Source organism: Ranitomeya imitator, chromosome 2 (assembly GCF_032444005.1).
Source record: "Ranitomeya imitator isolate aRanImi1 chromosome 2, aRanImi1.pri, whole genome shotgun sequence".
NCBI lineage: Eukaryota > Metazoa > Chordata > Amphibia > Anura > Dendrobatidae > Ranitomeya > Ranitomeya imitator.
Window position 1 is genome coordinate 597,873,711 of NC_091283.1, and position 13,352 is coordinate 597,887,062.

General features: G+C 42.2%; 1 protein-coding gene across 5 annotated transcripts in view; it reads right to left on the reverse strand.

Annotated features, from left to right (window-relative positions):
• Positions 1-265: 265 nt before the first annotated feature.
• NAT9 (N-acetyltransferase 9) overlaps positions 266-13,352 on the reverse strand; it is a 76,347-nt gene continuing 63,260 nt past the window's right edge. For 4 of the 5 annotated variants that reach the window (XM_069752369.1, XM_069752368.1, XM_069752366.1 and 1 more), the window contains 6 exons: positions 11,824-11,933; positions 11,557-11,694; positions 2,875-2,934; positions 2,705-2,799; positions 2,480-2,626; positions 266-660 (listed from right to left, as the gene is read on the reverse strand). In XM_069752369.1, coding sequence (XP_069608470.1) covers positions 2,480-2,626; positions 2,705-2,799; positions 2,875-2,934; positions 11,557-11,694; positions 11,824-11,920 — 537 coding nt within the window. In that variant the 5' untranslated portion in view covers positions 11,921-11,933 and the 3' untranslated portion in view covers positions 266-660. The remainder of the gene's footprint in view (positions 661-2,479; positions 2,627-2,704; positions 2,800-2,874; positions 2,935-11,556; positions 11,695-11,823; positions 11,934-13,352) is intronic. The other variant, XM_069752367.1, reaches the window with a different exon arrangement.

Below are 13,352 nucleotides of genomic sequence, written 5' to 3' on the forward strand. Positions count from 1 at the left end.
GACTTTGGACACGCTGGTAATTATGGGAGTGCGAACTGAAGATATTTCAAAAGTCTTATCTTAGTTGTCAAGGCCTCGTGTTCGGATGGTCCTTGTCTTCTTTGAGAGGTAGTTTGATACCGGTCCATTAAAACCAATGGACGTTATGGAAATATGAACTATGTGCCCCTGATACAGAGACACTAGTACATGTGCAGTGATCTTTCCTGGGAATTCAGTGGGTGTAAAAAAATAAATAAGAAATAAAAACCTGGAGTCATAAGCATTTGAAGCTGTGCTTTTAAAGACCTTCTTTATCAAAATTGCAAAACAAGGGGTCCATTGCTTGTTCCAGGAAAACTTCTGGTGGGCACAATCCTCTGACAATAAATATATCTACGCCTCAGTCCACAGTCATAACAAGAAGCGCAGTTTTACCGGATCATGTGAACCAAGTTATTAACGACGCACGTATTTTACCCACGGATTATGGTGCTTTTCCACTGCTTGACTTCTCTTTGTATCTTCAGCCATATAGAGCATATTCCAGAAATGGTACCTCCAAACATAGAAGCTCTATGGTTCCACAGCTTGTGCATTCTTAAATATTGTAAGGAAATACAATTGGTACCTCATGTTTCATGAATAACCACATATATTCCGGGAGAGGAAAAAAAGACCCTAAATAAAAAAAATGGACAATACATTACTTTATAATATAATTACAGATTTTTGGCTTGTTAACCCTGGATATGGTACAGTAAGAGTATCACAGCTTTACAACTCCTACAACTGATTAATCACTTGACTAGGACAGATTTTCACCTTTCAAAGTTAAAATAAAATGAGGATTCTCACTCAATGACTGCAATAGAATAGATTGATGTAGAAATTGACACACAAAATATATTAGAGCTTTGTATACAGAAATAGGAATGTCCCTTTAAATTTTTATGGGGAAACTGTGACAGAGTGGGGTCAGACGATTGCAGCAAATGGTAACACATACACCAGCGGTAGTTACAACAGCTTCATTGTCCTATTAGCAGTTCTGGCTTTCGTTGCTTGTTTCTGCAAGAGTTAAACTACTCAGTGGGACACCTGGAGTTCTCGGTCTTATTGTATCGGAGTTGGTTAAGGTACCTTCACACATAACGATATTGTTAACGATATCGTTGCTTTTTGTGACGTAGCAACGATATCGTTAATAAAATCGTTCTGTGTGACAGCGACCTACGATCAGGCCCCTGCTGGGAGATCGTTGGTCGCTGAAGAAAGTCCAGAACTTTATTTCGTCGCTGGATCTCCCGTGGACATCGCTGGATCGGCGTGTGTGACACCGATCCAGCGATGTCTTCACTGGTAACCAGGGTAAACATCGGGTAACTAAGCGCGGCCCTGCGCTTAGTTACCCGATGTTTACCCTGGTTACCATCCTAAAAGTAAAATAAACAAACACTACATACTTACCTACCGCTGTCTGTCCCCGACGCTGTGCTCTGCACTCCTCCTGTACTGGCTGTGAGCGTCGGTCAGCCGGAAAGCAGAGCGGTGACGTCACCGCTCTGCTTTCCGGCCGCTGTGCTCACACAGACAGTACAGGAGGAGTGCAGAGAAGCAGAGCGCCGGGGACAGACCGCGTTAGGCAAGTATGTACTGTTTGTTTTTTTTACTTTTAGGATGGTAACCAGGGTAAACGTCGGGTTACTAAGCGCGGCCCTGCGCTTAGTTACCCGATGTTTACCCTGGTTACCGGCATCGTTGGTCGCTGGAGAGCAGTCTGTGTGACAGCTCTCCAGCGACCAAACAGCAACGCTGCAGCGATCCGGATCGTTGTCGGTATCGCTGCAGCGTCGCTTAATGTGAAGGGGCCTTTACTCAGGACAGGTTTAAGAACCCCCCTCCTTGCTCCTATCTTTGCCAGTGATCACCTACCACTTCCTGGTTTGGAGTTGAAGGAGAGTTCAGAGTTAGCAGCAGGCAGGATGGAGTAGTTTTCAGAAGATTTCTGTTTGGATTTGGTATGTGCGAGTTCCTCCTTATCCTCGTCCCTTTAGTTTGTCACACCTACTCCTCCCTTAATTCCCACTTGGTCATTTTGCAAGTGTATTTGTAGGATTGTGGTTTTCCTTTATTCCTGTCTGTTTTCCCCTGTATGTCTGGTTTGTGTTATTCCATACTCTTCTGTCCCTTCCTCCCTGGGTGGGGGAGGGAATAGTCGTTCATATACGAGTATAGCGAAGTACAAGACCCTGGCATACCCACCATCAAGGGTAATCTGGGAGACAAATAGCCTAGGCTTCCCCTAGCTTGAGGGACAGTGTAGGATCCCATTGTCCCTGAAAATCCTTCTGCAATAATTGTAACAAATTCACAAGTAGCGTAACATTATAAATTAGGAGAAAAGTCAATATCTAACCAAGAAACTGTACACACATAAGAAAGAGACAAAGAACTTGAGTAACTACATTGTCTGTCAGTCTACACGTCATGCTCTCACCTAATGATGAGCATCAGGTTCTCGGTTCTGTTTCATTGCTCTATAAGACTCCACAGTGACATGAAGTGAATCCAACAGCCATTGCCTTTCAGTCTCTGACACCTCCCATTGCAGAGTCATCTCCTGAAATATTGAGCTATAGGACACCTGGTAATAGAGGACAGGATATACAGAGTGACCGAAGCTCATTCAGACCTATATTACTGTGCTCAGACAAACACCCACCGTACTGAAGTGCAATCTGTTAAACAGCCGAATACTTGTTACGTTCTCTTCTCCGATTTTTGCTTGAAACAAAGAAATTCCCAGAGTTGTGGCACCTATAACAGAGATGAGACTTGAGCTCAATAAGTCCAGCTTGTTTGTGGTGACATAGTAAAAACTGCAGTACTCACCATAATACAACATAAGACGGACTGACTCTTCACCAAAACCTCTGCGACGAAATTTGGGCTCTAGAATACCAGGAAAAATAAATTAGGGATGGGACCAGACTTGGTGCAATTACACTGGTCTACAAAAAAAATAAAAATTTTCTGGCATGGACTTTAAGAACAGTTTTAGACTAATTTGAGGGTGCTGAATTCAAATCTGATCTTATAATTTCTCTATCACATCACATTTTTGCGCTATAGGTATATTGCCCATTTTCATGAATTCCATGATAAATATAAGTAGTGTATGAAAAGTGCCGGTTTATACGGTTCACTAAGGTAAATTTAGTTTCCATTTAGTCTCCCAATAAATGTGAGAATATCTTTGTTTTCTTTGAACATGCATAATTCCCATTTGTTATGATAACACCCTTGTTTTCTGTGCTACTGGGACAGTAGAGCTACAGCAGAGCATTGGGTGAAAACTGAATGGCTTCAGCGACAGAGTTTGGCATCTGGCAATAAGAATGTCATCCATGATCCTCTAGTGGATAGGAAGAACATTGTCTTTTCTCCCTTACACATAAAACTTGGATTGATGAAGCAGTTCGTCAAAGCTCTCAATCACAGTGGAGAATGCTTTAACTATATATGTTCAACTTTTCCTGGTCTTAGTGAAGAGAAGAAAAAGACTGGAATATTTGATGGACCTCAAATAAGAACACTTATGAGAGACCCAAATTTTATCACATCAATGAATGAGACAGAAGAAAGAGCTTGGAATGCATTTTGTAATGTGGTGCAGAATTTTCTAGGGAATAAGAAAGCAGACAACTATGAAGAGATTGTGGAAGAGCTACTAACGAGTCTGCGAAATCTTGGATGTAGAATGAGTATCAAGATTCACTAATTACACAGCCATTTGGACTTTTTTCCAGAGAATCTTGGGGATGTGAGCGAGGAACAAGGGGAGCGTTTTCATCAGGACAGTAAAACAATGGAAGAACGGTATCAAGGCCGGTGGGACTCACATATGATGGCTGACTATTGCTGGAGCTTGATGAGAGACAACCCAGAAGCTGTACATCACAGATCAGCCAAGAAAAGAAAGTTCAAATAACTGCCATTTGTCATTCATCTGTGTGCCATATATATATGTGTTTTAATATTTTCTAGTTTAATTCTGTAAGTATATTTGATTTGCTGTACATAGACTTTGTAATCTTTGTTATTCCTTGATTAAAAATATACAAAATGTAGTACCGAAAATCATGTGTTTTTATCATAAAACATTAGGAGTCATTTTCATCAAAAATTGAAAATATCTCAAAGTCCTGATGTGATAGCCAAAAACGGAGTTCATATTTGTAATCAGCAGCCAAAATTGACTTAAAATATGTTTTAAAACCTTTTGCCAGAAAAATTGCGTTGACCAGTGTTATGAGTACCGGTATTAGCACCTGCATTAGAATGTGACTCAACAAGGGAGATGGAATCCAATCCATCCACTGCTTTATTTAGTAATTCCCGCGTTATACCTTCGGATCAGAAAACATTTTTTGTTTGTGCTACCCCTATCCCAGGAGTTCACTGTACTCAAAGGAAATCAGAGCTCCAAAATAATAATCGGAAGTCAGGATTTAATTGGTTTCTCTAATGAAATGCGGGGCAGCTTTCCATACATTAGCCATTCTGCACTGACTTGTTTGGGGTCCTACTGCAGTTTACAGTGGCCATGGCACTGAGGTGCAGAAAACACAGTCAAGGGGAAGCAGCGTTACACAACAGCCTCGTCATTCTGAATTTTATTGGTAGGGATCCCTGAGGTCGAATGGAGAACAAGCTAGGAATTGTTGTCACTGGGCTTCAAAATAGAAGAGTGTAACATTCTCCCCAGTGACTTCTAGAACTGATAATTGTGCAACAAGTTTTTTTTTTTTCCACTTTATCCATGTACACAGAAGATCCATTCACCAAACCTCTAGGAGTTCTCCATTCAGATGCACACAAACGTGTTTGATCCTTTGTATAAAAGGATATTGAAATTAGATAAATGTGGACAGACTCCAGTGATGATGTGTCCTATTTGGCGTCCTATTAGCACATTGTAAAACTATTCTTCAAGAGATAGATGGGTCAAGCAGAAGTGTCTGGCAGTGACATTTATTAAGGTTGGTGCCTGTGCATTGTCATGTGAAAGAAAAGCCAATTAGGAAGGATTCATAGAGACAACACATGATAAGAGTGTGAACTGATGTGGTGTGTGTTTTGTATGATAAATGACAAGTCCACAGCTGAACAAAAGAAACTCTAGACAGGGCCAGGATATATCACTGTAAATAAAATAGAGTCAGTTCCTTATAAAATCCACTTCAGTGGCTCACAGTTATGATCCTCACACTGATCCTCTTCATGTAAGTTGATGTAGTCTAAGAGCAGAGGTGTCCAAAATTCATTTTCTTTCAGCACTTTTTTTTGTTATCCTTATGACAATGGAACCAGGTATGGGAATGCAGTGACGCAGGGGTTGCAGAACAAGGCTGTATAACAATATTATTTAATTTGTTAACAAAAGGGATGGCAATGGTCTCCTGGCAGGGGGTTAATAAACAATGAGCGGTGAACAATAAACAAGGGGGTTAAAGAGTTAACTCGACAGTCTGATAGCTAAATGGCAATTATCGTAGTCATCTCTGGTCCTTATCCACATACTGTCTGATGGGAGTTGGAGTACCGGCATCAGCTGGCGTGGTGTCCTCAGAAGAATTCCAACACAGCACGGTCCAGATTCTGGCAGCAACGGACGGTCACCGGTTCTGCCCGCTAAGCCCCTAGTCCATAAATCTGTGCACCCAAAGCGCTGCAGAAGTCTTTGTACAACAGGTGTGCTGCCACACGTCTGTCAGCAATGGGGAACTCACCTGGCACCCACTCCTTCGCGCGAGCACTGTACTCTGCTTAGCCGGGAGCGCGGCGCTCTGCACGCTCACTGGCTTAAGGGCGCGTATGCGAGAGCGCTGCCGCGGCTCAACTACTCTACTCTCGCTGCCGGCTGGAAACTCAGACTTCTTTCCCGTGATTCCTGCACACTGCCTGGCTTAGGCACGCCCCCTCTGCCCGTTAAGGGACGTGTCCAGTCCCCCATTCTTTCCCCCCGGCAACGCTGGATACAGCCTCGAAAGTTCGTGACGCAGGTACCTGCAGCCCGGTCTTCCTCCTTACAACAACTCCGAATACCTGCTGGCTGGCTCCTACACTGCTATACCTTATAACTGATCAGACTGCAGAAAGTGAAAGTCCCATAGTGGGACTAAGAGATATATATATAAATAAAATACTCCAGAGACACAACCCACAGGAGTTAAACCAAAGATCCCTAAAACATTCACACACTCTTAGTTGTAGCCTTACATGGCTTATTTGGCGAATGGCTTAAACTAAGCATCCCATCGATGGAGATGCTAATAGCCCAGATGAAACACTGACTGGGAATTGAATGAATAGAACCGGAAAGGAATGAAGAAAAATCTGCAGGGAAAGTATTTCCGCTGTGGAAAACGTTCATTGGTTTTCATTATAGCGCTCATGAAATATCGAGAATGATTAGTCCCTTCTGCCACACGGAATGGTACTGTCTGGAGGATCCGAGCGGGACGTTAGGGGTCTTGGGAACTATTCCAGATGTATAATGTCGATTTAAGATACAACATATATTACCATAGAAGGACACTCTTGACTATGTAAAATACATCAAAAGAAATTCTCTTCCTTCCCCTATTACCCTATGTATTCAGCCTGTCTTTTCTTTCTCTTACTGTTTCCTCAAAATTTGTGTTGGCATTGACGGAGATCTATTTATGTATCAATATACTATTTTAAAAGTTATGCAGACCTGTTGTCTGACAAGTAAGATTTGTATATGTACTTTTGACAATTTACAGTGTCCTTATCCTATCCGGTTATGCTTTCCAATGTTATGTTAAAAAAAAAAAAATCAATACAAATTAGGTTTATAAAAAAAAGAAAGAAATTTGATTGAGATAGATATCTATCTATATCACAAAATAATAATTTTTAGATATATTTTGTACTAATAATAAAAAACAAAACAATAACAAAACAATAAAACTACACATTTGGTATTGCAGCATCCAGAACAACCCGACCTATAAAACTGTCCCACCGGTTAACACCTTTAGTAAACACTGGAGAAAAACAAACAAAAAAACCCACGAGGCCGAAAACGATGGTTTATCATACAACCGAACAAAAAGTGGAATAAAACGCGATCAAAAAGACGACTGTATGTAAAAATGGTATTGCTGAAAAAGTCATCTTGTCCCACAAAAACCATGACGCCATACTGCTCCATAAGCCAAAAAAAAGTAAAAAAAAAAAAAGTTAAAGTGACACAAAAAAACAATTTTTTTTTCTATACTGATTTTATTGTGTAAAAGCGCCAAAATATAAAAAAAGAAAAGAAAATATATAACTGTGGTATCGCTGCAATATTACTGACCGGAAGAATAAACCTGCCTTATCAATTTTACCATACACAGAATGTCAATTAAAAAAAAAAAAAAAACACAATTACTGAATTGTTTTTTATGTTTATTCTGCATCCCAAAAATTGGAATAGAAAGCAATAAAAAAAATTTGATGAGCAAGAAAATGGTACCAATAAAAAAGTTGACTCGTCCCACAAGAAACAAGCTGTCACATGACTGTCAGCAGAAACACAGAAAAACTATAGCTCTCAAAATACAGCGATGTGGTTTTGCAATGAAAAGTGTTTAGTGTGTGACAGCAGCCGAACAGAAAGTAACAAACATATAAATCTGGTATCGCTGTACTTGCACTGAACCAAAGAATAAAGTCATCTTTTCACTTATATCGCACAAGGAATGGCGTAAAAAAAAATAAAACCAATTCTTCACATGATGTTGATTTTTTCATTCTGCCTCCCAAAGATCGCAGTAAGGCTCGGCACACATTTATCCTGCGCTCTGTTTTGAGTGCTTACACTGGGGTTTCCATGTACATCTCTGAAGTACGTGATTCAGACTGAACAACTGGCAGAAGATTCTCCATAATGAGGCATAAAAGAGCCATCGGACACAGTTTTGTGCACCTTTGTAAAAAAAAAAAAAAAAAAAAAAAAAAGGACACCGCTGAAAAGAGGCCATAAAGAGCCCAGAGTAACTCTGCTGCCGCATTATAGTGAATGGATCACTTGGGGGTTTCATCTGAATTACATCACTTGGAGATTTAAAGGGAAACCCCGATGCAAGTGCTCAGCATAGAGTGCCGGATAAATATGATTCAAAATGTTATGCAAAATGGTGATGCCAATCAGTGGTGGGGACGTGGATGCCTACCTGGCAGCAAGTTTACTAGTCCTCTAGCGATAATCTGCTGCTCATAAGACAGTGATTTTATCAAAACTATAGCAAGCAGCCAAGTAAAGGTACCGTCACACTAAGCGACGCTGCAGCGATACCGACAACGATGTCGATCGCTGCAGCGTCGCTGTTTGGTCGCTGGAGAGCTGTCACACAGACAGCTCTCCAGCGACTATCGATGCCGGTAACCAGGGTAAACATCGGGTTACTATGCGCAGGGCCGCGCTTAGTAACCCGATGTTTACCCTGGTTACCATCGTAAAAGTAAAAAAAACAAACACTACATACTTGCCTTCCGCTGTCTGTCCCCCGGCGCTGTGCTTTCCTGCACTGACTGTAAGCACAGCGGCCGGAAAGCAGGGCGGTGACGTCACCGCTGTGCTTTACGGCTGGCCGGCGCTCACAGCCAGTGCAGAGAAGCACAGCGCCGGGGACAGACAGCGGAAGGTAAGTATGTAGTGTTTGTTTTTTTTACTTTTACGCTGGTAACCAGGGTAAACATCGGGTTACTAAGCGCGGCCCTGCGCTTAGTAACCCGATGTTTACCCTGGTTACCAGTGAAGACATCGCTGAATCGGCGTCACACACGCCAATTCAGCGATGTCTGCAGGAGGTCCAGCGACCAAATAAAGTGCTGGACTTTCTGCAGCGACCAACGACATCACAGCAGGATCCTGATTGCTGCTGCGTGTCAAACTGAACGATATCGCTATTCAGGACGCTGCAACGTCACGGATCGCTAGCGATATCGTTCAGTGTGACGATACCTTAAGTGACACATTGCTGAAATTAGTATCTCTGGCTCTACATTATAATGCTCTCAGGTTAGATAGCAAAAACCTGGTGACAGATTCCCTTTTAGAAATACAACTGTAATTGTGACGGAAAAAAGCCCAGATAAGTTTTCTACCCTATTATAGCCTTATGTATTTTGGCAAGAAACATTTTTTAGGCATCTGCCTGTAATTAGTCTGTATGCTTGCCCAAGTTTGAAGTACTATCTATGCAGACAAAGAATACGTGCAAGTGGTTTTTACAACAGTTTCTTTATAAACGTAAATCAGCGCTTGGCATTGGTGATCTGAGGTTTTTGCACTGCTGCCACGAAATCGCAATGTTGCCTCTAGTGGCAGTTTAGTCCTCTCACCATTGGGTTCTACAACCCCAGGCAAAAATTATGTAATCACCAGCCTTGGAGGATGTTCATTCAGTTGTTTAATTTTGTAGAAAAAAAGCAGATCACAGACATGGCACAAAACTAAAGTCATTTCAAATGGCAACTTTCCGGCTTTAAGAAACACTAAAAGAAATCAAGAACAAAAAATGTGGTAGTCAGTAATGGTTACTTTTTTTAACCAAGCATAGGGGAAAATTATGGAATCACTCAATTCTGAGGAAAAAATTATGGAATCATCCTGTAAATTTTCATACCCAAAACGAACACCTGCATCACATTAGATCTGCTCGTTAGTCTGCATCTAAAAAGGAGTAATCACACCTTGGAGAGCTGTTGCACCAAGTGCACTGACATGAATCATGGCTCCAACACGAGAGATGTCAATTGAAGAAAGGAGAGGATTATCAAACTCTTAGGGTATGTGTCCACGTGCAGTAAACGCTGCGTGTTTGACACTGCATAGGGACGCAGCGTCAAACACGCAGCGTCCAGATGTTACAGCATAGTGGAGGGGATTTAATGAAATCCCGTCTCCACTATGCGTGGTAACACGCACGCGGCGGCCCTGCGACTCCGGACATGCTGCGCGTCTTTTCAGATCGCAGCATATCCGTATATCTTGCGGCGACGCTGCGTCGCCGCAAGATATAGCACAGGGCCCTATGGTGGAGAGCGATGATCCCGGATGTGTGCTGTGAACACATCCGGCATCATCGCGTCCCAGAAAGGGGGCGGGGCTTACCGCAGAGCGGCTAAGCCGCTCCGACGATACCGCCGGCCATCCTGAACGTGGACACGCAGCCTTAAAAGAGGGTAAATCATCACGAAATGTCGCATAAGATGTTGGTTGTTCACAGTCAACTGTGTCTAAAATCTGGACTAAATACAAACAACATGGGAAGGTTGTTAAAGGCAAACATACTGGTAGACCAGGGAAGACATCAAAGCGTCTAGACTGGAAACTTAAAGCAAAATGTCTCCAAAACAGGAAATGCACAACAAAACAAATGAGGAATGAATGGGTGGAAACTGGAGTCAACGTCTGTGACCGAACTGTAAGAAACCGCCTAAAGGAAATGGGATTTACATACAGAAAAGCTAAACGAAAGCCATCAATAACACCTAAACAGAAAAAAACAAGGTTGCAATGGGCTAAGGAAAAGCAATCGTGGACTGTGGATGACTGGATGAAAGTCATATTCAGTGATGAATCGCGAATCTGCATTGGGCAAGGTGATGATGCTGGAACTTTTATTTGGTGGCGTTCCAATGAGATTTAGGGTATGTGCACACGATGCAGATTTAGTGCAGAACTGCAGATTTTTCTGCAGCAGAAACGCTGCAGAACTGCACTGTGATCACAGTACAATGTAAATCAATGTGAAAAAAAAAAAAGCTGTGCACATGGTGCAGAAAAATCTGCGCAGAAACGCTGCAGATTTCAAAGAAGTGCCTGTCACTTCTTTTGTGCAGTTCTGCAGCGTTTCTGCACCCCTCCATAATAGAAATCTGCAGGTGCGTTTTTGATGCGTTTTTTGTGCAGATTTGTGCTCAAAAAACGCATAAAAAACGCACCTGCAGATTCTGCCAGGAGATGCAGATTTAGTGCAGAACTGCAGCAGATTTTTCTGCACCAAATCTGCATCGTGTGCACACAGCCTTATAAAGATGACTGCCTGAAGAGAACATGCAAATTCCCTCAGTCATTGATGATATGGGGCTGCATGTCAGGTAAAGGCACTAGGGAGATGGCTGTCATTACATCTTCATTAAATGCACAAGTTTATGTTGATATTTTGGACACTTTTCTTATCCCATCAATTGAAAGGATGTTTGGGGATGATGAAATCATTTTTCAAGATGATTATAATTGAGTGATTCCATAATTTTTCCCCTATGCTTGGTTAAAAAAAGTAACCATTACTGACTACCATATTTTTTGTTCTTGATTTCTTTTAGTGTTTCTTAAAGCCAGAAAGTTGCCATTTGAAATGACTTTAGTTTTGTGCCATGTCTGTGATCTGCGTTTTTTCTACAAAATTAAACAACTGAATGAACATCCTCCAAGGCCGGTGATTCCATAATTTTTGCCAGGATTTGTATATACATACACATTACAATTACCTGCAATCATGATCTCTATCTCTGCTAATGAAGGGTTTACAAGATCAAGCACAAATAGGTTGACATCTCCCACCATACACTGATCTTCTGGACATCCCTGATCCCACTGTTCTCTATCCAGTATGATGAAGGTGCACTCTGAAAGGTAAAACTGGTTAGATGGATGCTTCAACTTGAGTGTAACTCCCCAAATACTAATGTATTACGTCAAGGCTAATAATAATGAATGGGAAATTGTACACGGCCTGGCATATGCAAGCCACTTACTGTCACTGTCCTCTCTCCAACTGCGTTGCATGTCATGTTCCTGGTCCAGTGTCAGTGGCTCCGAGGCCGTTAGTTTCTGTAGCTCCTCTGACTTCATCCATTCATGATACCTAGGAGCACCAGATGTGAAATGATAGCCTACAGGACAGAAGTGACATGAACACAGACCGACCAATGGCATGATACAACTGCTGATTGGTAAACTTTTACCAATCGGCAGTCATTTGAATGCCTGTTTACACAGATAGGCCAAAGCAAATGATTTGCTCTGAGTGATCTATACTAGCTTGCCCAGTGCACATAAGCTGCCATAAGATGATCTTTTACGCTGCACTAAAGATTATTTCACCAGATGAGGCCAGTCTCACACGTCCAGATAATTCCGGTACCGGAGAAAACGGTACCGGAGTTATCTGTGTCCGCGTGCTCACGTAGGCCATCCGTGTGGGATCCGTGTGATGTCCATGAGTACATTTTTAGGGTACGTGTGCTGTCCGTGTATTGCAACAATTTTAACCTTATGGCAGGAAAAACGCACATGGACAGCACACCGATGGCACACGGACAGAATCCGTGTGCGGTACGTGTTTACACGGACCCATTGACTTTAATGGGTCCGTGTGATCCGTGTTCTCCCACGAACACTGACATGTCTCTGTGTTTTGCAAACAGACACACGGTCCGTGAAAACACACTGACATGTGCAGACACATTTATTTTAATGTGTCTACGTGAGTCAGTGTCTCCGGTACGTGAGGAAACTGTCACCACACGTACCGAAGCCACTGACGTGTGAAACCGGCCCGAAGGAGTGTTTTGCTCGGTCTTGGGGTGAACGGCAGCCTTGTTACACAGAGAGATAATCATGAAACAAGTGTTTTTAACAATGTTCGTTCACGATTATCTTGCAGTGTCAATGCCCTTTAAAGGCATTTAGTGCATATATGAATGGACAACTGTGCTTCATGTTTTACAATAACTCACATATTAACTATTTACATGTTTACCATGTGCATTATTAAGTTAGCATAAGCTAATCATCCACTTTCCAGCTGAAACACAGGGATTTTTGTGTACTCACCGTAAAATCCTTTTCTCCGAGCCAATCATTGGGGGACACAGGACCATGGGTGTTATGCTGCTGCCACTAGGAGGACACTAAGTAATACAGAAAGAATAGCTGCTCCCCTGCAGTATACACCCTCCTGCTGGCTCCAAGTGAACCAGTTTGGTAACAAAGCAGTAGGAGCTTAACATTTAACTAGGATGAACTATGTCAAAACCAAGCCAACACAGAAAACCAAAGCCGTTAGGCTAACAGGGTGGGTGCTGTGTCCCCCAATGATTGGCTCGGAGAAAAGGATTTTACGGTGAGTACACAATCCCTGTTTCTCCCACGCCTCATTCGGGGACACAGGACCATGGGACGTCCTAAAGCAGTCCCTGGGTGGGGAACAATCAACTGTAAGGCTGTGTGCACACGTTGATGATTTTTCGCGTTTTTTCCCGATAAAAATGCTATAAAACCG